We start from the raw sequence: 25,482 nt of genomic DNA, 5'->3' as shown, positions 1-25,482 counted from the left end.
ATCTGGTATTGGGAAATGAACCTGGTCAGGTGTCAGGTCTCTCAGTGGGAGAGCATTTTGGAGATAGTGATCACAATTCTATCTCCTTTACCATAGCATTGGAGAGGGATAGGAACAGACAAGTTAGGGAAACGTTTAATTGGAGTAAGGGGAAATATAAGGCCATCAGGCAGGAACTTGGAAGCATAAATTGGAAACAGCTCTCCTCAGGAAACATACGGAAGAAATGTCGGAAATGTTCATGGGATATTTGTGTGGAGTTCTGCATAGGTACATTCCAATAAGAAAAGGAAAGGATGGTAGGGTACAGAGACCGTGGTGTACAAAGGCTGTTGTAAATCTAGTCAAGAATAAAAGAAGAGCTTACGAAAGGTGCAAAGAACTAGGTAATGATAGAGATCCAGAAAATTATAAGGCTCGCAAGAAGGAAATTAAGAATGAAATTAGGAGAGCCAGAAGGGGCCATGAGAGGGCCTTGGTGGGCAGGATTAAGGAATCCCCCAAGGCATTCTACAAGTATGTGAAGAGCAAGAGGATAAGACATGAGAGAATAGGACCAATCCAGTGTGACAGCAGAAAAGTGTGTATGGAACTAGAGGAAATAGCAGAGGTACTTAATGAATACTTTGCTTCAGTATTCGCCACGGAAAACAATCTTGGTGATTGTAGGAGGATGTGCTGGAGTTTCGGGAAAGCATCAAGCTGGATCAGTCACCGGTGCGGATGGGGCGTACCCCAGGCTACTGTGAGAAGCGAGGGAGTATATGCTGAGCCTCTGGTGATGATCTTTGCAACATCAATGAGGACAGGAGAGGTTCCGAAGGTTAGAATGTTACGGATATTGTTCTCTTATCCAAGCAAGGTAGTAGAGATAGCCCAGGAAATTATAGACCAGTGACTCTTACTTCAGTGGTTGGTAAGCTGATGGCGAAGATCTTGAGAAGCAGGATTTATGAAGATTTGGAGAGGCATAATATGATTGGGAATATTCAGCATGGCTTTGTCAAAGACAGGTTGTGCCTTTGTGGGCCTGACTGAATTTTTTGAGGCTGTGACGAAACACATTGATGAAGGTAGAACAGGAGATGTAGTGTACATGGATGTCAGCAAGGCATTTGATAAGGTACCCCATGCTATGCTTATTGAGAAAGTAAGGAGGCATGGGATCCAAGGGGACATTACTTTGTGGAGCCAGAATTGGCTTGGCCACAGAAGGCAAAGAGTGGTTGTAGATGGGTCATATTCTGCATGGAGGTCAGTGACCAGTGGTGTGCATCAGGGATCTGTTCTGGGACCCCTTCTCTTCGTGATGTTTATTAATGACCTGGATAAGGAAGTGGAAGGATGGGTTAGCAAATTTGCTGATGACACAAAGGTTGGGGGTGTTGTGGATGGTGTGGAGGGCTGTCAGAGTTTATAGCGGGACATCAATAGGATGCAAAATTGGGCTGAGAACTGGCAGATGGAGTTCAACCCAGATAAGTGTGAGGTGGTTCATTTTGGTAGGTCAAATATGATGGAAGAATTTCGTATTAATGGTAAGACTCTTTGCAGTGAGGAGGATCACAGGGATCTTGGGGTCTGAGTCCATAGATCATTCAATGCTGCGCAGGTTGACTCTGTGGTTAAGAAGGCATACGGTGCATTGGCCTTCATCAACCCTGAGTTTGAGTTTAAGAGCTGAGAGTAATGTTACAGCTTTATAGGACCCTGGTCACCAAATACTGTGCTTAGTTCTGGTGACCTCACTACAGGAAGGACGTGGAAACTATAGAAAGGGTGCAGAGGAGATTCATAATGATGTTGCCTGGATTGGGGAGCATGCCTTATGAGAATAGGTTGAGTGAACTTGGCCTTTTGTCCTTGGAGCAACGGAGGATGAGAGGTGACCTGATAAAGGTGTATAAAATGATGGCAGGTACTGATTGTGTGGATGGTCAGAGGCGTTATCCCAGGGCTAAAATGGCTAACACGAGAGGGCACAATTTGGAATGGGCTGCTCGCAACAGTTGTGGAGGTAGATACGATAGGGACTTTCAGAAACTTTTGGATAGGTACATGAAGCTTACAAAATTAGAGGGCTATGGGTAACTCTAGGTAATTTCTAAAGTAAGTACAGGTTCGGTACAGCATTGTGGGCCGAGGGGTTTGTATTGTGCTGTAGGTTTTCTATGTTCCTACCTATTTTAGTACCCTCAAGTGTAGTCCAGCAGTTCCAAGGGACTGATCTACCTTCAGACTTTTCATGTTTCCAAAGCACCTTCTCCCTCATAATGATAGCTTCACTCACTTCTGCCCCCAACAGTCTCAAACATCCAGCACACTGCTAGGGTCTTCCATAGTGAAGACTGATGCAAAATCCTTCTTCAGTTCATCCATCACTTCCCTTTCCCTAAATAATCCGTCTCCAAAGTAGTTTTCCAGTGTCCAATATCTACTCTCACCTCTCTTTTACTCTTTGTATATCTGAAACAACTTTTGATATTGTCTGATATGATTGATTCGCTTACCTTTATATTTCATCTTTTTGTTTCTTACGTCTTTTTCAGTTGCCTTCTTTTGGTTGTTTTTTAAAAGCTTTCGAATAATTTTGGTTCTGTTATATGCCCTCTTTTTTGTTTTGGTTGTGCCATGGTTGTGTCACCCTGTCTTTACGATACTTGTTTGGGATGTACTGCATCAATCCTGTGCCGTCTGAATTGCTCCCAAAAACTCCAGCCATTGCTGCTCTGCCATCATCTCTGCTAGTGTCCCATTCCAATCAACTTTGGCCATCTCCTCTATCAAGCCTATGTAATTCCCTTTACTCTACTGTAGCTCATATCTTGTAGTTCAGAGGCCTGTATATAACTCCCAGCATGGTCTTTTTACCCTTGCTGTTCTTTTGCTCCACCCACATCGATCCTATGTCACCCTTTTCTAAGGATTTGATTTCATTTTTTATCAGCAGAGCCACACCACCCCTTCTGCCTACCTGCCTTTCCTTTCAATACAATGTGAATCCGTGGATGATAAGTTCCCCACTATAATCTTCTTTCAGCTATGATTCAGTGATGCCCACAATATCATACCTGCCACTCTCTAACAGAGCTACAAGATCATTTACCTTATTTCATATATTGTACACATTCAGATATAACTCCATCAGTCCTGTACTCATAATCCTTTTCAATTTCATCCCCTTGATGCACTGCAACTCATTGCACTGACTGAAATGTTGACCTACTATCTGTCTGTCCTTCCTGGAATTTTATTACACACTGCCTTTGCTTGTGTAGCAACTGCACCATCCTCAGCCCTAATCCCCGATCACGACTGTACTCATCCTCTACCCCATTCCCTTCTGAGTCCCAGAACCAGACTCAGTGCCAGAGCCCTGATCACTGTGTCTTTCCCCAGTAGGTCATTCCCCCAACGCCATTCAGAGTGGTATACTAGTTATTGAGGGGAATGGCCACAGGGTTATTCAGCACTGTCTGTCTATTACCCCTCCCTCTCCTGACAGCCACCTCGCTACCTGCCTCCTGGAACTTTGAGCAGCCTCCATCACAGAGATCGAAGCCTGAGAATGGGTAGTTCACTCAGGTTCACCAATTGAGTAGAAAAGACAGCAGCTCATGGCAGATTGGAGCCTTGAGCAGCACAGCGCCGTATCAGCGGGATTGATTGACAAAAAGAAACTAAAGTAAGGCAGAGGCAAGTGGAGCAGCCATTGTTGGGATGACCGTCGATGGAGCAGACAGAGATAGAATTGGGATTTTGATGTTTCAGCTCTTTGAGGCTTCACTGAGGAGAGGCTTGAGTGAGAGAAAGCGAAAAGCTGTAGGTAATTATTTCCCCACAGTCTATTATTGTTTTTCCTTCTTTATATTTGCTCAGATAGAACAGTAGTGATGTCAGGCAGGATAGTTCAATGTGCCACTTACAGGATGCAAAAAGACAGGGAGCCCTGCTGTGTCCATGACAACTACAACTACGAGAAGAGCATCCAGCTGTTGCTTCAAACACTCCGTGTTAAGGAGTTGGAGCTGGAACTGGATGAACTCTGGATCATTTCGGAGACTGAGGGGGTGATAGATTGGATAATTAGAGAGGTAGTTACAACCAAGGTGCAGCACAGGAGACTGGGTGACAGTCAAGAAGAGGAAAGAGGTTAAACAGACAGTTCAAGAGTACCCCTGTGGCCATCCACTGCAACAACAGGTACTTTGGTTACTGTGCCGAGTGCTGACCTCGCAGATGTGGGGGGGGGGGGCAGGGGGGCAGAAGAAGAGGCAAGCTGTGGTGATAGGGGATACTTTACTTAGGAGAATGGAAAAGAGGTTCTGTGGATGAAAACAAGATTCCTGGATGGTATGTTACATCCCAGGTGCCAAGCTCCAGGACATCTTGGATCAAGTCCTCAGCATTCCAAACTGGGATGGCCAACAGCCAGAGGTTGTGGTCAATGTAGGTACCAATGGCATAGGTAGGAAGAGTGACACTGTTCTGCAAAGTGAGTTCAGGGAGTTAGGAGCCAAGTTAAAGGGCAGGACATCCGGGGTTATGATCTCAGGATTGCTACTCGTGCCATATGCTATTTAGAACAGAAATAGGAAGATTACACCCTTTAACACATGGCTAAGGAGTTGGTGCAGGAGGGAGAGCTCAAGATGTTTGGATCATCGAGCTCTCTTCTATGGACGGTGGGACCTGCACAAAAGAGATGAACTGTACTGGAGATGGAAGAGGTCTGACATCCAAGCAGGAAGGTTGGCTCATGCTACACGTGAAGGGGGGCAGGGGGTGGTGGGGAACAGGGGAGGAGGGGCGCAGAGTGGTTTAAACTGGATTTGCAGTGAATGTTGTCCACAATGACCTTAGTAAGGGGTGTTTGACAGGGTCCTACATGGGAGGTTAGTCAAGACAGTTCAGTCACTAGGCATTCAAGATGTGGTAGTAAATTGAATTGGACATTGGCTTTGTAGGAGAAGCCAGAGCATGGGAGTAGAGGGTTGCCTCTTTGACTGGAGGCCTGTGCCTAGTGGAATGCCAGAGGGATCGGTGCTGGGTATGTTGTTGTTTGGCAGCTAGATGATAATGAGGTTAACTGGATCAGCAAATTTACAGATGACACCAAAACTGTGGGTGTAGTGGATAATGAGGAAGACTATCATAGCTTGGAGCAGGATCTGGACCAGCTGAAAAATGAAATGAAATATTACAGGTGGTATTTAATACAGGCAAGTGCAAAGTGTTGCTTTTCATAGGACCAACCAGGATAGGTCTTACACAGTGAATGATAGGACACTGAAGAGTGAGGTAGAACAATGGAATCTGGGAATACAGGTCAATAAATTGTTGAAAGCAGTGTCATGGGTTAATAGGGTCACTAAGAAAGTTTTTGGCACATTGGCCTTCATAACTCAAAGTTTTGACTACAGGAGACGGGTTGCTATGTAGAAGTTGTATAATTTCCAGCATTGTGTACAGTTTTGGTCCCCTACCTACGGGAAAGATGTAAATAAGTTTGAAAGAGTACAGAGAAACTTTACAAGAATGTTGCCGGGTCTGGAGGATCTCAGTTACAAGGAAAGATTGAATAGGTCAGGACTTTATTCCTTAGAACGCTGTGTACTGTACCAGCGTTATGATCAAAATGACAAAAAAGGGACTTGACTTAACTTGAGATTTGACAGAGGTATACAATATATTGAGGGGTATAGATAGGGTAAATGCAAGCAGTCTTTTTCCATTGAGGTTGGGTGGAAATACAACCAGAGTTCATGAGTTAAGGGTGAAAGGTGAAAAGATTAATGGGCTCATGAGGGGAAACTCCTTCACTCTGAGGTTCGTGACAGTGTGGAACAAGCTGCCAACACAAGCAGAGCATGCAAGGTCGATTTCAATATTTAACAGAAGCTTGGTTAGGTACTGTACATGGTTGGCAGGGCGGTGGAGGGCCATGGTCCCAGTGCAAGTCGATGGGGGTAGGCAATTTAAATGGTCCAGCATGGACTACATGGGACAGAGGGCCTGTTTCTGTGTTGGACTTTTCTATGACTCTGTGACTAAGGTTTGAGAAGAAACTGAAGAGTTGTGAACAAAGCCTGGTTCTTCATGCAAACCAGACTCTTCCACTGATTCTGTCTACACTTCTCACTGGGTTGGGAAAGCAGCCGATATAATCACAGAAATAAGAGGAAACTGCAGATGCTGGAAATTCAAGCAACACACACAAAATGCTGGTGAACGCAGCAGGCCAGGCAGCATCAATAGGAAGAGGTACAGTCAACTTTTCGGGCCAACACCCTTCATCGGGACTAACTGAAAGATCAGAGAGTAAGAGATTGGAAAGTGGGAGGGGGAGGGGGAGACCGGAAATGACAGGAGAAAACAGGAGGGGGATGGAGGAAGCCAAGAGCTGGGAAGTTGATTGGCAAAAGGGATACAGAGATGAAGAAGGGGGAGGAGCATGGGACGGGAGGCCTAGGGAGAAAGAAAGGGGGAGGGGAGCCCGGAAGAAGATGGAGAGCAGGCAAGGAGTGATAGAGAGTGATAGAGAGTGATAGAGAGAGAGAGTGATAGAGAGTGATAGAGAGTGATAGAGAGTGATAGAGAGTGATAGAGAGTGATAGAGAGTGATAGAGAGTGATAGAGAGTGATAGAGAGAGAGAGAGAGAGAGAGAGAGAGAGAGAGAGAGAGAGAGAAAACACGAGAACAATAAATCAATAACTAAGGGATGGGGTAAGAAGGGGAGGAGGGGCATTAACAGAAGTTAGAGACGTCAATGTTCATGCCATCTACCCAGACGGAATATGAGGTGTTGTTCCTCCAACCTGACTGTGGCTTCATCTTTACAGTAGAGGAGGCCGTGGATTGACATACTAGAATGGGAATGGGACGCGGAATTAAAATGTGTGGCCACTGGGAGATCCTGCTTCCTCTGGCAGACAGAGCATAGGTGTTCAGCGAAATGATCTCCCAGCCTGCGTCGGGTCTCACCAATATATAGAAGGCCACACTGGGAGCACCGGACGCAGTATATCACCCCAGCCGACTCACAGGTGAAGTGTCACCTCACCTGGAAGGACTGTCTGGGGCCCTGAATGGTGGTGACGGAGGAAGTGTAAGGGCAGGTGTAGCACTTGTTCTGCTTAAAAGAATAAGTTCCGGGAGGGAGATTGGTGGGAAGGGATGTGGGGGGCAAATGGACAAGGGAGTCGTGTGGGGAGAGATCCCTGCGGAAAGCAGAAAGGGAGGTGATGGAAAGATGTGCTTGGTGGTGGGTTCCCATTGGAGGTGGCGGAAGTTATGGAGAATTATATGTTGGACCCGGAGGCTGGTGGGCTGGTAGGTGAGGACAAGGGGGACCCTATCCCTAGTGGGGTGGAGGGAGGATGGGGAGAGAGCAGACGTGAGTGAAGTGGCAGACGTGCATTTGAGAGCAGAGTTGATGGTGGAGGAAGGGAAGCCCCTTTCTTTAAAAAAGGAAGACTTCTCCTTCATCCTGGAATGAAAAGCCTCATCCTGAGAGCAGATGCAGCGGAGACCCCACCGACCCTTGTCATTCTCTCTTTTCCCCTCTGCCATTGAGTAGAAGATACAAAGCCCTGAGAGCTCAAACCACCAGACTCGAGGACAGTTTCTATGCCATGGTTATCAAACTCCTGAATAGACATCTCACACATTAAGATATGAACACTTGTAGCCCCAGTCTAACTCAATGCAGCCCTCACACCTTACTGTGTAATTACTTGCACTGTAATTTCTCTGTAACAACAGAACTATATTCCACATTGTTTTCTTTTTACTACCTCAATATACTTGTGTATGAAATGGTCTATCTGGGTGGCATGCAAAACAAAAGCTTCCCACTATACCTTGGTACAAATGGCAATAATACTCACTTCGAACATGCAGTTCAACTGCAGATTGTTTGAAGTCGTTTCTGTCTTCAACTGAACATGTATATTGTCCTTCATCGTCCGGTCTTACGTTCTTTATTCTGAGGGAAACATTTCCTTTGGTAATTTCATCTTTAAACAGTTCTGTCCTTCCTCTGTAATCCTGGTGTTGGGCGAGGGGGTAATCTTGTCCATGTCTGTACACGTGGATGGGTGAGCTGAGACCGGATTTTAGCCACCACACTGCCATGTTGCTGGCAGAGGTTGGTGGGAGCAGCTCACAATCCAGTACAACATCTTCACCTGCAATTGCTACAAAAGGCTCATCGGGTACAAGTAGGATGAAATCACCTGGAGAGAAATAATTGATAAAATAAGGAACACATGTTGAATATTGATGAGGAACATGTTACTCAATATACAGATCAACTACATCACAACCAAGACTGTGAACTCAAATGAAAAAAATCTCAGCAAGTATTACAATTTTGATTACATACCATTAAATTGAAATGAGTAAATTGGTAGCTGGTTTTAACGCAAGTTTGCATATAAATTTACTACAGGTTATCATAACAATGTTAAAAAATATTGACTCTGCCCCTGCATCTACCCCACCCCCTGTAACCATCAAAATAGTTTGGCATCCCACAGAGTACCAGGGTGGAAAATAACATCCCACAGTCACTCCACCACAACCCACCCAACAAGCATGAAGAAAGGGATAGTTTAGGTCTGAGGGTGGGTAATGGTGTGGGTGGGACTCAGCACGGAAATCTGTATGTGAAATCCAACCAGGCCGAAGCTGGACAGAAAAACACAAATTACAACAAAAAATTTGATGAGGAAAGTTTATTGCATTCCAAGTGCTCAAAGACCAACATTTGAGGGTTGAAGTAGCAACTTTATATTGACATTGTCCAGTCGTTATTTATTTTTTAATATAAATTGCAAGAAGCTGAGGCTCTATCATTACTCCCAATCAAATATCTCTCCTGGCATCTTGAAGCTCCATCACTACTCCCAATCAAACATCACTCCTGGCATCTTGAGGCTCCATCACTACTCCCAATCAAACATCACTCCTGGCATCTTGAGGCTCCATCACTACTCCCAATCAAACATGATGACACAAAGTTTGGAGGTGTTGTGGATAGTGTGGAGGGCTGTCAGAGGTTACAGAGGGACATCAATAGGATGCAAAACTGGGCTGAGAAGTGGGAGAAGGAGCTTCACCCAGATAAGTGTGAGGTGGTTCATTTTGGTAGGTCAAATATGATGGAAGAATATCGATTTAATGATAAGACTCTTGACAGTGTGGAGGATCAGAGGGATCTTGGGGTCCAAGTCCATCTATATACTACTAAAATTCTCATGCTCTGTTTGTCTGTTTGTGACCTCCAGTTAGCCGAAACGGTGCATTACAGCAGTGCTTTTTTTGACTAAATCGACAAAATGTGCTAACTTACAGAATGCATGCAAACTTCAGGGTTATATCTATCTATATACTACTAAAATTCTCATGCTCTGCTTGTCTGTTTGTGACCTCCAATTAGCCCAAACGGTGCATTACAGAGGCACTTTTTTTGACTAAATCGACTTAAAATGTGCTAACTTACAGAATGCATGCAAACTTCAGGGTTATATATTCGTATAAAATTGCTCACTCGTCAAAATCAACAAGCCCCGCTTTCACCCGAGCAGATTTCAGCTTTCATGGACGCGACAGGATGACACATGTGCACGGCCAGCCTCAGGAGCACCTCACGATGCTCACAGCAGCAAGACCAACCGGAGCAAAAGGGCAGGGCAGCTCTATTTCGAGCGGTCACTTTCTGCTAATCACCATCAGCATGTGCAGGATTGGGACAGATCAAACTGAGACCCATCAATAAGAGATAATTAAATCTTATTGTAATGAAGTACTTCGAGGCACCTGTCAAACCCTTTGCTGCAGTCAAAGGACAGCAGTGACTATATCACGGAGGAGAGAGGAAGACACAAAGGAGCAGAGAAATGCACGTCTCCAAGATCAGAGACAAAGAATAAACAGAAGAGATGAAGAGATGGCGGATGAAAGGACTGCATGTCTCCAGAATGACAACGAAAGGCACAAGGGTGGCAGATCAACCAGAAATGATGCTATCAAATGTCTCCTTTGTTAAACAAGATGGAGCTATATTTGCCTTGCTATGCATCTCTCTTCTTTAATAAGCTGAGTTTTTCTTCTTCAATTTCCAAAGCAAAGCAATACCAATAGCATTCAGGAAAATTTAACGTTCACTCTGGTCACAACAGACCGCACTACCTTTCTCTGAAAGGGAGCCCAATGGGTCATCCCGTTGTCCAGCAGGATACTCACAGCTGCTACTCAGGTTGACTCTATGGTTAAGAAGGCATACGGTGCATTGGCTTTCATCAACCATGGGATTGAGTTTAAGAGCCGAGAGGTAATGTTACAGATTTATAGGACCCTGGTCAGACCCCACTTGGAGTACTGTGCTCAGTTCTGGTGACCTCACTACAGGAAGGACATGGAAACTATAGAAAGGGTGCAGAGGAGATTTACAAGGATCTTGCCTGAATTGGGGAGCATGCCTTATGAGAATAGGTTGAGTGAACTCGGCATTTTGTCCTTGAAGCGACAGAGGATGAGAGGTGACCTGATAGAGGTATACAAGATGATGAGAGACATTGATCATGTGGATAGTCAGAGGCTTTTTCACAGGGTTGAAATGGCTAACACTATTTAAGGTGCTTGGAAGTAGGTACAGAGGAGATGTCAGAGAGTGGTGAGCACGTGGAACGGGCTGCTGGCAACAGTGGTGGAGGCGGATACAATAGCGTCTTTTAAGAGACTCCTGGATAGGTACATGGAGTTTAAAAAATAGAGGGCTATGGGTAACCCAAGGTAATTTCTAAAGTAGGTAAATGTATGGCACAGCATCGTGAAGGGCCTATATTCTGCTGTAGGTTTTCTATGTTTCTACTACTGCTGGCATCATGGCAAACAGAAATAAAACCCTGAAGCCAACTGCTCTGGATCCTCATTATCTCCGACACTTGCAGGATTTCTCTGCTGGGGTTCCACAGATCCCGAGGGTTCCACAAGAGATCATGATGTTAAAAAATATACTGTTTTCTGAACACACACAAAATGCTGGTGGAACGCAGCAGGCCAGGCAGCATCAATAAGAAGAAGTACAGTCGACGTTTCGGGCTGAGACCCTTCGTCAGGACTAACTGAAAGAACAGAGAGTAAGAGATTTGAAAGTGGGAGGGGGAGGGGGAGGGGGAAGGGCAGATCCGAAATGATAGGAGAAGACAGGAGGGGGAGGGGAGGGGCTAAAATCTGGAAAGTTGATTGGCAGAAGGGATGGAGAAGGGGGGAGGGTCATAGGACAGGAGGCCTAGGGAAAAAGACGAGGGGAGAGGGGAGAGGGGAGAGGGGAGAGGGGAGAGGGGAGAGGGGAGAGGGGAGAGGGGAGAGGGGAGAGGGGAGAGGGGAGAGGGGAGAGGGGAGAGGGGAGAGGGGAGAGGGGAGAGGGGAGAGGGGAGAGGGGAGAGGAGAGGGAGATAGTGAGAGTGTGTGTGTGAGAAGAGTGTGTGTGTGTGAGAGAGAGAGAAGGACAGATGGAGAGGGACAGAAGGACAGATGGAGAGGGAGAGAATAATAAATCAATAACTAAGGGATGGGGTACGAGGGGGAGGTGCGGCGTTAACAGAAGTTAGAGAAGTCAATATTCATGCCATCAGGTTGGAGGCTACCCTGACGGAATATAAGGTGTTGTTCCTCCAACCTGACAGTGGCTTCATCTTGACAGTAGAGGAGACCGTGGATAGACATATCAGAATGGGAATATGATGTGGAATTAAAATGTGTGGCTACTGGGAGATCTTGCTTTCTCTGGCGGACAGAGCATTGGTGTTCAGCGAAATGGTCTCCCAGTCTGCGTCGAATCTCGCCAATATATAGAAGGCCACATCAGGAGCACCGGACGCAGTATATCACACCAGCCAACTCACAGGTGAAGTGTCGCCTTACCTGGAAGGACTGTCTGGGGCCCTGAATGGTAGTGAGGGAGGAAGTGTAAGGGCATGTGTAGCACTTGTTCTGCTTACAAGGATAAGTACCGGGAGGGAGATCAGTGGGAAGGGATGGAGGGGACGAATGGACAAGGGAGTCGCATAGGGAGCGATCCCTGCGGAAAGCAGAAAAGGGTGGGGGGCATGGAAAGATGTGCTTGTTGATGCGATCCCGTTGGAGGTGGCAGAAGTTATGGAGAATTATATGTTGGACCCGGAGGCTGGTGGGGCGGTAAGTAAGGACAAGGGGAACCCTATCCCGAGTGGGGTGGCGGGAGTATGGGGTGAGAGCAGATGTGCGTGAAATGGGAGAGATGTATTTGAGAGGAGAGTTGATGGTGGAGGAAGGGAAGCCCCTTTCTTTTAGACCTCTCCTTCGTCCTAGAATGAAAAGCCTCATCCTGAGAGCAGATGCGGCGATGATGGAGGAATTGTGAGAAGGGGATGGCATTTTTGCAAGAGACAGGGTGGGAAGAGGAATTGTCCAAGTAGCTGTGGGAGTCCATGGGCTTATAGTAGACAACAGTGGATAAGGTGTCTCCAGAGATAGAGACAGAAAGATCAAGAAAGGGGAGGGAGGTGTTGGAAATGGACCAGGTAAATTTGGAGGGAAAGTTAATGAAGTCAACGAGCTCAGCATGCATGCAGGAAGCAGCGTCAATGCAGTCGTCGATGTAGTGAAGGAAGAGTGAGAGACAGATGCCAGTATAGGCTTGGAATATGGATTGTTCCACAAAGCCAACAAAAAGGCAGGCATAGCTGGGACCCATCTGTGGGCTTACAGTAGACATCAGTAGATAAGGGTGTTTGACCTGAAAGGCAAATTGCAGGTGCATTTTCTGGAAGATATTAGGCCAGATTTTGCTGAGTGATTTGAAGATGAAGAACGGCTGCAGAAACTAGCCTACTTAACAGAGATTTTTCATCATATGAACCAGTTGAACAAGTCTCTGCAATGTCCTGGAGAAAATGTTTTGACTTCAAGTGACAAGGCTCTTGGATTTAAAAAGAAACTGAATCCTTTGAAAAATCATGTTGCAAAAAAAAAAATCTTCATATGTTTCCACTGTTGTTTGGGTTTGAGAGTGAAGAAGAATATCAGGGAGTCTTGACTCTTATTGAAAACCACCTGGAAGAACTGCAGAACAAAACTGAACAGTATTTTTCCTCGCTTTCAACTCAAGTGTATGACTGGTTGAGGGAATCTTTCTCTGAATCTTCTGCTCAGCCTGAGAGCCTGACTTTGAGAGAAGAGGAAGAACTTTGTGAGCTGTACTCTGATCATGCACTCAGGATTAGATTTAATGACCTGCCTCCGGACAAGTTCTGGATTTCTGTAGATGAAGAGTATCCTGCCATTCATCTGAAAGCAATGAACATTTTGCTGCAGTTTTCAACTTTTTACACATGTGAGCAAGCTTTTTCTTGCTGAACCAGCAAAAAGAGCAAGGATAAAAATCATCTCATTTCAGCTGAAGGTGAAATCCATGTGTGCTTATCTCAAATTCGACCCAGTATTCAGAAATATATTTTGTATGCCTTCTGAGTTTTTAAAATTTATGGAAGGGAAGGAAGGATTAATTTCAAGAAAGGTCAGCTAAAATACTCTACTCAAAAGGGCATTGACAATTATTTTTATATGATTATATCTACAGCCTACTGATCACACTAACGCACTCTGATCTGTAGATATAATTTTTATGCAGGGGTTCCCTGAGACCTAAAAATTATTTCAACAGTTCCTCCAGGGAAGAAGTTTGAGAAAGGCTGATCTAAATATCTGCTTGACAATTTTCCTCTGTGATCAATTGTTTGGAGATATACACCAGAATTAGGCAGATGCAAGTTCCTGATGACAAGTAACCAACACACTTTGGAACTTAGCAGAGATGGTTCCTCACACCACATGTACCCCCACATCCCAATGGCCTATGTGAGTGGTTTCACTGCTCCTGAAAGGCTGCTCTGAGGGCTTCCCTGACCTATGGGTCTTGGCATGATCATCTCCCATGGGTCCTCCTGAGGCTCAGAACAACTCCCAGAGGACCTGCCGTCATCCATGGCTGTTGGTATAAGGGCAGCCATTACGTGACCCAGGTGATTTCATTCCTGACGCCACGACTGACTTGTCGACCATTCAAAATGTGCCACCCTCCTCAGTAAATTCAATTCCTTTCCACCTATTCCTACCTCCCATCATGGTGAACTGCACTCTTGGTTTCCTGTTGACCTACATTCCACCTCGTTTGTGTTCATCCGACATCAGACCGCTAATGACGACCCATTCAACATTTTGGAATGGGGAGAAAAGACCGTTATCACAGATAAGAGGGGTAAGCCTTAACATATTTTGGTAGATCACAAACTGACCCACTAGGATGTGGAGGATTCCACTACCATGCACCTGGTGTCACAACATGACCATGAGTGTGTCAACACTCCTCTGGAGGAGCCGAGGCACCTGCTGTTCCTCCTCCCATGGAACACAGAACCTGAGCTGGGCAGCTCATCCAAACTCCGGACAGGTTCACAATGCCGGTTTTAGTGAAGTATGAGGGGTTGTATGGTCATGTAATCAGTGGAAATATATATAATTCATAACTACCGACGTTGTGTTGGAGCTTCACTTTAAAAGGCTTGTCTAACTTACTTACATTAAGTTTTTTAACCATGCATTGTGTTCAGGGTTTGGACTACATTTTTATTTGTGAAAACCTATAGTGTTCTCTAAAGGCACGGTGCACTGATGAAAAGCTCTTGGATGGAAGGTCGACTTTCGGGTGCACAGATCCAAAAATGTGAAGATTTTATAGTCAAGGTCATTTGAACAAGATGTTCCTGACTTGCTGTTCACTGCATGTTTAACATTCCTTTACAGATACAGTATCATATCACTTATACACCATAAATTTGGCACAGAGCCTAATGATGACCTGGCCTCACAAGGATTGCTGAATGCAAAACAAACTTTGCTTTCTCAATTTACAAGATTGGTACATCAATTATTCTTGACGATGTGGTGATGTTTTGCTTCCTTGAACTGCTCCATTACTTCTGGTGAATGTCTCCCAGTGTTGCTGGGGAGGGTGTTCCGCCATTCAGACACTGCTGGGTAAGGGATTCCTATACAGGGTGTGTCTGATCCACCAAATGCAATGCTGGTAAAAAGGGAAAAGCCCAGCAAGGAATCATAGGAATCCAGGACCACTGGAGTCCTGATGAAGGGTCTCAGCCCGAAACACTGACTTCTAATTCTTCTCCATAGATGCTGCCTGACCTGTCAGAATTCCTCCAGCATTTGCTGAGTTACTCTGGTTTTCCAGTATCCACAGAATTGTCTGTCTGTGTCTGCGTTCACGTGCGTGCGTGTGTCTGTTGGTTTTTCCATGTGTTTCACGGGAGTTGTAGCAGAAGTGATTGTGGGAGTTTGAGTAGATACACACCAATAACTAAACTCAATGCTCTCATAAATTCACATAGAACACAGAACATAGAATAGTACAGCACAGTACAGGCCCTTCGGCCCACAACATTGTGCCGACCCTCAAACCCTGTCTCCCATATAAGCCTCCACCTTAAATTCCTCCATATACCTGTCTAGTAATCTCTTAAACTTCACTAGTGTATCTGCCTCCACCACTGACTCAGGCAGTGAATTCCATGCACCAACCACTCTCTGAGTAAAAAACCTTCCTCTAATATCCCCCTTGAACTTTGCACCCCTTACCTTAAAGCCATGTCCTCTTGTACTGAGCAGAGGTGCCCTGGGGAAGAGGTGCTGGCTGTCCACTCTATCTATTCCTCTTATTATCTTGTACACCTCTATCATGTCTCCTCTCATCCTCCTTCTCTCCAAAGAGTAAAGTCCTAGCTCCTTTAATCTCTGATCATAATGCATACTCTCTAAACCAGGCAGCACCCTGGTAAATCTCCTCTGTACCCTTTCCAATGCTTCCACATCCTTCCTATAGTGAGGCGACCAGAACTGGACACAGTACTCCAAGTGTAGCCTAACCAGAGTTTTATAGAGCTGCATCATTACATCGCGACTCTTAAACTCTGTCCCTCGACTTATGAAAGCTAACACCCCATAAGCTTTCTTAACTACCCTATCCACCTGTGAGGCAACTTTCAGGGATCTGTGGACATGTAACCCCAGATCCCTCTGCTCCTCCACACAACCAAGTATCCTGCCATTTACTTTGTACTCTGCCTTGGAGTTTCTCCTTCCAAAGTTTACCACCTCACAATTCTCCGGGTTGAACTCCATCTGCCACTCCTCAGCCCACTTCTGCAACCTATCAATGTCTCTCTGCAATCTTTGGCAATCCTCTACACTATCTACAACACCACCAACCTTTGTGTCATCAGCAAACTTGCCAACCCACCCTTCTACCCCAACATCCAGGTCGTCAACAAAAATCACGTAAAGTAGAGGTCTCAGAACAGATCCTTGTGGGACAGCAATAGTCACAATCCTCCAATCTGAATGTACTCCCTCCACCACCACCCTCTGCCTTCTGCAGGCAAGCCAATTCTGAATCCACTTGGCCAAACTTCCCTGGATCCCATGCCTTCTAACTTTCTGAATAAGCCTACCGTGTGGAATCTTGTCAAATGCCTTACTAAAATCCATATAGATCACATCCACTGCACCACCCTCATCTATATGCCTGGTCACCTCCTCAAAGAACTCTATCAGGCTTGTTAGACATGATCTGCCCTTCACAAAGCCATGCTGACTGTCCCTGATCAGACCATGATTCTCTAAATGCCCAGAGATCCTATCTCTAAGAATCTTTTCCAACAGCTTTCCCACCACAGACGTAAGGCTCACTGGTCTATAATTACCCGGACTATTGCTACTACCTTTTTTGAACAAGGGGACAACATTCACCTCCCTCCAATCCTCCGGTACCATTCCCATGGACAACGAGGACATAAAGTTCCTAGCCAGAGTCTCAGCAATCTCTTCCCTTGCGTCGTGGAGCAGGCTGGGGAATATTCCATCAGGCCCCGGGGACTTATCCGTCCTGATGTATTTTAACAACTTCAACACGTCCTCTCCCTTAATATCAACATGCTCCAGAACATCAACCTCACTCATATTGTCCTCACCATCATCAAGTTCCTTCTCATTAGTGAATACCAAAGAGAAGTATTAATTGAGGACCTCACTCACTTCCACAGCCTCCAGGCACATCTTCCCACCTTTATCTCTAATCAGTCCTCCCTTCACTCCTGTCATCCTTTTCTTCTTCACATAATTGAAGAATGCCTTGGGGTTTTCCTTTACCCTACTCACCAAGGCCTTCTCATGCCCCCTTCTTGCTCTTCTCAGCCCCTTCTTAAGCTCCTTTCTTGCTTCCCTATATTCCTCAATAGACCTATCTGATCCTTGCTTCCTAAACCTCATGTATGCTGCCTTCTTCCACCTGACTAGATTTTCCACCTCACTTGTCACCCATAGTTCATTTACCCTACCATTCTTTATCTTCCTCACTGGGACAAATTTATCCCTAACATCCTGCAAGAGATGTCCAAACATCGACCACATGGCCGTAGTACATCTCCCTGCAAAAACATCATCCCAATTCACACCCGCAAGTTCTAGCCTTATAGCCTCAATTTGCCCTTCCCTAATCAAAAAATTTCCTGTCTTCTCTGATTCTATCCTTTTCCATGATAATGCTAAAGGCCAGGGAGCAGTGGTCACTGTCCCCCAGATGCTCACCCACTGAGAGAACTGTGACCTGACCCGGTTCATTACCTAGTACTAGATCTAGTATGGCATTCCCCCTAGTCGGCCTGTCCACATACTGTGACAGAAATCCGTCCTGGACACACTTAACAAACTCTGCCCCATCTAAACCCTTAGAACTAATCAGGTGCCAATCAATATTAGGGAAGTTAAAGTCACCCATGATAACAACCCTGTTATTTTTGTACCTTTCCAAAATCTGCCTCCCAATCTGCTCCTCTGTATCTCTGCTGCTACCAGGGGGCCTATAGAATACCCCCAATAGAGTAACTGCTCCCTTCCTGTTCCGGACTTCCACCCATACTGACTCAAAAGAGGATCCTGCTACATTACCCACCCTTTCTGTAGCTGTAATAGTATCCCTGACCAGTAATGCCACTCCCTCCCCTTTTTCCACCCTCTCTATCCCTTTTAAAGCACTGAAATCCAGGAATATTGAGAATCCATTCCTGCCCTGGTGCCAGCCAATTCTCTGTAATGGCCACTACATCATAATTCCATGTATGTATCCAAGCTCTCAGTTCATCACCTTTGTTCCTGATGCTTCTTGCATTGAGGTACACACATTTCAGCCCTTCTTCCTTACTGTCTTTACATCGTTTATTCTGCTTCTCTTTCCTCAAAGCCTCTCTATATGTTAGATCTGGCTTTACTCCATGCACTTCTTTCACTGCTCTATCGCTCTGGGTCCCATCCCCCTTGCAAATTAGTTTAAACCCTCCTGAACCATGCTAGCAAACCTACCTGCAAGGATATTGCTCCCCCTCGAGTACAGGTGCAAACCATCCAATCAGTACAGGTCCCACCTTCCCCAGAAGAGATCCCAATGATCTAAAAATCTAAAACCCTGCTCCCTGTACCAACTCCTCAGCCACACATTCAACTGCCATCTCCTCCAATTCTTACCATCACTGTCACGTAGCACTGGCAGCAATCCTGAGAACGCCACCCTTGAGGTCCTGTTCTTCAGCCTTCTGCCTAGTTCCCGAAACTCACACTTTGGGACCTCATCCTTCTTCTTGCCTATGTCGTTGGTCCCAACATGTATCACGACTTCTGGTTGCTTTCCCTCTCGTACCAGGATGTCGTGCACCCGGTCAGAGACATTCCAGACCCTGGCACCCGGGAGGCAACAAACCATGCGGGTGTCCTGCTCACATCCACAAAATCTCCTGTCTGCTCCCCTGACTATAGAGTCTCCAATGACGACAGCTCTCCTCTTCTCCATCCCACCCTTCTGCACCACAGGGTCAGACTCAGTGCCAGAGGCCCTGCCACCGTGGCTCACACCTGGTCAGTCGTCCCCGCCGACAGTATCCAGGATGGTAAATTTATTAATCAGGGGAATGGCTACAGGGGTGCTCTGCATTACCTGTCTGCTCACCTTCGCTTTCCCCCCCTCTGACTGTCACCCAACGATCTGCTTCCGACAGCCTTGGTGTTGCTACCTCCCTGTAGCTCTCGTCTATGACTGCCTCATTCTCCCTTATGCTCATCCAGGTGCTGCTCCGGATTCCTTACACGGTCTTCCAGATCGCCCAGCCGTATGCACTTCTGGCAGATATGACTCGGCGGGAGAGGGGCGTTCCCCCAAGACTGCCACATCTCACATGAGAGGCACATCATCGTCTCAGCAGACATTGTAAGGACTAACTGTGAGCAAGCTTGTCCTCCGCCTCTTCTCGTCGAAGCCTCTAGAGTCAAAGCCTCAAGGACACACTCCTTCACTGGCCCACTCACTCACTGGCCGCTACGCTTGAGCTATCCCTCTATTTATCTGTTTGAGCTTTTCAAAATGCTTGGTCACCTGACCTCGACTGCCCAATCAGCTGCTTTCTGCTGAGTCTGAGCTATTCAAATCTTGACTGCCCAATCAGCTGCTTTCTGCTTATCTATTCAAATCTTGATTGACTTGATTGCACAGACCAACTGCCCAAACTGCCAGAATCTCTCGAGTCAGAGCCTCAAAGCTCCACTCCTTCACTGGCCCACTCACTCACTGGCCGCTTTCCACAGGCCTCACTCACCGGACGCTTTCCATCTATCTCACAAATTAATTCATAGAAACATAGAAAACCTACAGCACAATACATGCCCTTTGGCCCACAAAGTTATGCCGAACATGTCCCTATTTTAGAAATTACTAGGCTTACCTATAGCCCTCCATTTTTCTAAGCTCCATGTATCTATCCAAAAGTCTCTTAAAAGACCCTATCGTATCTGCCTCCACCACCATTGCTGGCAGCCCATTCCACGCACTCACCACTCTCTGAGTAAAAAACTTGACCCTGACATCACCTCTGTACCTACTCCCCAGTACCTTAAACCTATGTCCTCTTGTGGCAGCCATTTCAGCCCTGGAAAAAAGCCTCTGACTATCCACACGATCAATGCCTCTCATCATCTTATATACCTCTATCAGGTCACCACACATCCTCCATCGCTCCAAGGAGAAGAGGCCGAGTTCACTCAACCTATTTTCAAGAGGCATGCTCACCAATCCAGGCAACATCCTTGTAAATCTCCTCTTCACCCTTTCTATGGTTTCCACATCCTTCCTGTAGTGAGATGACCAGAACCGAGCACAGTACTCCAAGTGGGGTCTGACCAGGGTCCTATAGAGCTGCAACATTACCTCTCGGCTCCTAAATTCAATTCCACGATTGATGAAGGCCAATACACCGTATGCCTTCTTAACCACAGAGTCAACTTGCGTAGCTGCTTTGAGTGTCCTATGGACTCGGACCCCAAGATCTCTCTGATCCTCCAGACTGCCAAGAGTCTTATTGATACTATATTCTGCCATCATATTTGACCCACCAAAATGAACCACTACACATTTATCTGGGTTGAACTCCATCCACCACTTCTCGGCCCAGTTTTGCATCCTATCAATTTCCCGTTGTAACCTCTGACAGCCCTCCACACTATCCACAACACTTCCAACTTTTGTGTCATCAGCAAATTTACTAACCCGTTCCTCCAGTTCCTCATCCAGGTCATTTATAAAAATCACAAAGAGTAACGGTCCCAGAACAGATCCCTGAGGCACACCACTGGTCACCAACCTCCATGCAGAATATGACCCGTATACAACCACTCTTTGCCTTCTGTGGGCAAGCCAGTTCTGGATCCACAAAGCAATGTCCCCCTGGATCCCATGCCTCCTTACTTTCTCAATAAGCTATTGATGGGGTACCTTATCAAATGCCTTGCTGAAATCCATACACACAACATCTACTGCTGTTCCTTCATCAATGTGTTTAGTCACATCCTCAAAAAATTTAATCAGGCTCATAAGGCATGATCTACCCTTGACAAAGCCAGGCTGACTCTTCCTAATCATATTATACCTCTCCAAATGTTCATAAATCCTGCCTCTCAGGATCTTCTCCATCAACTTACCAACCACTGAGGTAAGACTCACTGGTCTATAATTTCCTGGGCTACCTCTACTCCTTTTCTTGAATAAAGCAACAATACCTGCAACCCTCCAATCTTCCGGAGCCTCTCCCGTCCCCACTGATGATGCAAAGATCATCACCAGAGGCTCAGCAATCTCCTCCCTCACCTCCCACAGTAGCTTGGGGTACATCCCATCCAGTCTCAGCGACTTAACCAACTTGATGCTTTCCAAAATCTCCAGCACATCCTTTTTAATATCTACATGCACAAGCTTTTCAGCCTGCTGCAAGCCATCACTACAATCACCAAGATCCTTTTCCACAGTGAATACTGAAGTAAAGTTTTCATTAAATACCTCTGCTATTTCCTCCGGTTCCATACACACTTTCCCACTGTCACACTTGATAGGTCCTATTCTTTCAAGTCTTATCCTCTTGCTCTTCACGTACTTGTAGAATGCCTTGGGGTTTTCCTTAATCCTGCCCGCCAAGGCCTTCTCATGGCCCCTTCTGGCTCTCCTAATTTCCTTCTTCAGCTCCTTCCTATTAACCTTATAATCTTATAGATCTCTAACATTACCTAGCTCTCTGAACCTTTTGTAAGCTTTTCTTTTCTTCTTGACTAGATTTATTACAGACGTTGTACATAAATCTATAAATTCATATAAATGTCAGCAATTTATAGTTTTTAACCAAATAAGAAGCACTTGAAATTTTTTTGTAATTACAGACATCTATAATCTCACTTTCAAGGATAGGAATGGGACAATCATTCATTGCAATTAAGTAGTGTGGACAATTTCATAAGATAATGAATATAAAATGCTTCATCTTCTGATTCCATGTGTCTACTCTGTGAGATAAAGAGCATCATTAAACAAGATTTTGTGATAGTTACCTTGGAGTGAGATGAGAATCTTGTTCAGTAACAGCAGAGTGCAGTGAATCACTCTCATCTCAGCAGAAGAGTCGAGGGGCTGAGAAGCTGGGAGAGGGGGAGGGGTTGTGCGGGGAGTGAGAGAGAGAGAGAGAGAGATGTTAGTCCTGTCATTTGACGGATGCTGTGAGCATCCCCTCCCTCACTGTCCTCAGCACCAATGTTCACCAACCCCACTCCCAATAACCTGAGAAAAAATGCCCTTGGCCTCGTCACACAAGGTGGGAACAAGTTACTGGGCAAAGGAGCACCAGGTTCAGTACTGAACCCCCACCTCACTTCAGAAATGTAGGGAACATTTCTCACCAACAAACTTCTATTAAAATAGTGAAATTATTGTCAAGGTTTCAATAATTAGATTAGTAAAATGTATTTACATACTCCAGAACAGTATAATCTTCAGTAATATAAATGTACAATCATCAGTGTCATATTAGTAAAAATATTGTTCCTATGCATGTTTAAAACAGTTGTTCCCAAAGATTCAACAATGCTCTGATCATCGCTGGCAAGTCCAATGGGAATTGTAGTTGGGAAACGTTGCTGATGTGCTGTCAGGAAGTTTGGGATTCCTGTTCCCTCATGTGTGGAGAGTTTATTCATCATATATGCTGCAAGAGCACTAGGTCCTTTTAACAACCATATTTTATTGACTCTGATAGATTTACAAAATGGAACAGAATGCAAACAGGCCAGCTGGTCCACAAAATTTGTGTTAACACCAAACACCCACTGACATTAATCCTTCCCTCATTCATTTTATTCTCCTCACATTCACATCAACTCCCCAAATGTTCCTCTGGTCATTACAGTATTTACAGCAACCAATTAGCCTACCAATCAGAGTTTATGGGATCTGTGAGGAAGCTAAGCATGCAGGGCAATCCTGCACAGTCACAGAGAAAATGTGTAAATTCCACAAACAAGACCTGAGGTCAGGATTACAACATGGTCATTTAAACGGTGAACCAATAATACTATAAAAGCCACAAAGTTTGTCATGACCAACATATGCAGCAAGATTTCTCACAAAGGGCCGCACGTGATCGAGCCACTGAAAAATCCGGCTGTAAACAGTGGCAGAGTACAATCAACACTTCCACTGTCAAAAATTGCACTTAATGTATTCTGTGTTATTTCTTGCTTTCCATAAAACATACACAAGGAGAAATTCCCCCAAAGTTTAAACAAACAGCCAAGTATTGATTAACTCCAGAAGAGCTAAGTGCACTCTAGGCTTTTAATACATGGCAAAGAATAAAGGGTAAAATTGTGGAAACAAAAGAGAACTTGGACAAAATTGTTCATTTCAACAACACTGTTGTTCAGACGTGGGAAATTATATATTTTGGTGTATATCAAATTTCTGAAGAATTCAGAAGGCCAGACAACATTTACAAAGAAAAAGAGTCAATATTTTGGGCAAGGACCTTTCATCAGATTGGCAAAAATAAGATGACAATTTTGCTTTAAGTTGCAAAGTCCTGTACAGTGGAGAGAAGGTATAATGCCTGTGATAGGGTGCAGATAAGGGTTGTTATCAGAACTATTACAGAAAAAAACAGTTAATACTGTCAAAAGGGAGAGAAACACCAGCGTTAAGTTCCCGACGGCTGATATGAATGAGGAGTACCTGTATGATAATAATGAGGAGCTGTGCCTAGATTCACAGAGCAGCATCATTGAGGTAATCTGGGAGACTGAAAACATAGAAACCAGTGGGGCAGGGTACTAATCTGGGTTCACATTAAACTCAGAAATTTAAAGGATTTCAATGTAAAGATCCATTTGGAAGTTGAAGCTACTCACACCTTCCACAAGACCCAAACTCTTCTCCAGATCTCAAATGAAGCAGTTGTGCATGAACTGGACTGTCTGAAGAGACATGGTATTCTGTCCCATCTGAGCTGTGATTGGGTTGCTCCCATTTCCAGTCATTCCAAAACGGGGTGAAACAGTGATGCTGTGGGACTAAGTTGCTACATGAAAGTTCATACACATAACTCAATTTTAATGCAACCTTGACGGGCAAATGGATTCAGTAAGATGAATTTATCCTTACTAAACAGCTGATTGTCCTGAATCCAGTGACTGGCATGTCTCACAATTAACACACACAAAGGGCGTGTGGATGTTAAACAGCACCAGAATTTATGCACTGTGCAACAGATGAGATTTTGGATCAGCTCATTATGTTCTTTGCTTCATCTGTAAAAACCTGGTTTCAGTATGGAGCTACCAGGAGTAGTGGTGGTCAGACTGTAGTCTTAATGGAATCAGTGTCAGCATGCAAAACGCCAATTTCCACAAATATTAAAGCATTACATGGCCTGTCAAACTGATGCTGGAGTTCAAGGCCTCAGAGCAAAGTCGATGCAATTATCAAAGTACCACCTTCAGCTGATGCAGTGGAACTCAGGTCAGTCTAGAGTTTGTTGAATTATTAGATGTCAGCCTTCATGCAACTATTTCAGGGGTCAACGTGACCAGAGGCCAGATAGAATTGGTCTCCGGCATTGCAGAAAAGCACTAACTTTCACAGGTGACTGGCGCACTACAGTTCAGAGACGTATTGCTAAGGTCATCAACAAGCAAATTTCCTTAAGAAAAAATATGGAATCATTTCCTTCAAAAAGCTTAGATTTAAACTCAATAGGGAAGTCCAATATTCTGAGCTATGACTTTTTGATAAGAAGGATCAGCAATTTACAGATCATGACTATCCAGTGGGTTTCTCCATTTGGACTCTCCGAGGTTGAGGAAACAGTTACTGAATATCACCTTCGTATTTCAGACAACTCGTGACAATGACTAGATCAAGATGGAGAATTTGAGAGTCAGTGTTTTGTCAAGCTGCTGAAAATCCACCTCTCCAAAGGCACTCCATGTGTGGAACTGCCTGGGGACAAACAATGTCTGCTGGTCACAATTTGTGTCCACTCAAAATGACTGGAAATGCTTCCCACAGAGTGACTGTGACTAACAGGACTGTGAGTCCTGGGAGACAATTGCTTGCATCTTTTAGATTATAAAGAGTAATGGGTTGCTTGGTAGGTTAAACACAGAAACACAGAAAGATAGAAAATCTACAGCACAATAATATCAAAGAGGATACTAAAAGCTTTTTCAAGTATATAAAGAGTAAAAGACAGGTGAGAGTAGATATAGGACTGATAGAAAATGATGCTGGAGAAATTGTGATGGGAGAGAAGGAGATGGCAGAGGAACTGAACGAGTATTTTGCATCAGTCTTCACTGAGGAAGACATCAGCAGTATACCGGACACTCAAAGTTGGCAGGGAAGAGAAGTGTGCGCAGTCACAATTACGACAGAGAAAGTACTCAGGAAGCTGAATAGTCTAAAGGTAGATAAATCTCCCGGACCAGATGGAACGCACCTTTGTGTT

At 45.0% G+C, this 25,482-nt stretch overlaps 1 protein-coding gene across 1 annotated transcript in view; it reads right to left on the bottom strand.

Annotated features, from left to right (window-relative positions):
* The window catches only part of LOC140198254 (butyrophilin subfamily 3 member A3-like), a 98,256-nt gene that overhangs the window by 44,326 nt on the left and 28,448 nt on the right, over positions 1–25,482 (bottom strand). The window contains exons 2-3 of the mRNA XM_072259311.1: positions 22,037–22,123; positions 7,891–8,238 (exon numbers count right to left, since the gene is read on the bottom strand). Coding sequence (XP_072115412.1) covers positions 7,891–8,238; positions 22,037–22,094 — 406 coding nt within the window. The 5' untranslated portion in view covers positions 22,095–22,123. The remainder of the gene's footprint in view (positions 1–7,890; positions 8,239–22,036; positions 22,124–25,482) is intronic.

This window comes from Mobula birostris, chromosome 5, assembly GCF_030028105.1.
Source record: "Mobula birostris isolate sMobBir1 chromosome 5, sMobBir1.hap1, whole genome shotgun sequence".
Lineage (NCBI taxonomy): Eukaryota > Metazoa > Chordata > Chondrichthyes > Myliobatiformes > Myliobatidae > Mobula > Mobula birostris.
This window is presented reverse-complemented; position numbering and strand designations above follow the sequence as displayed.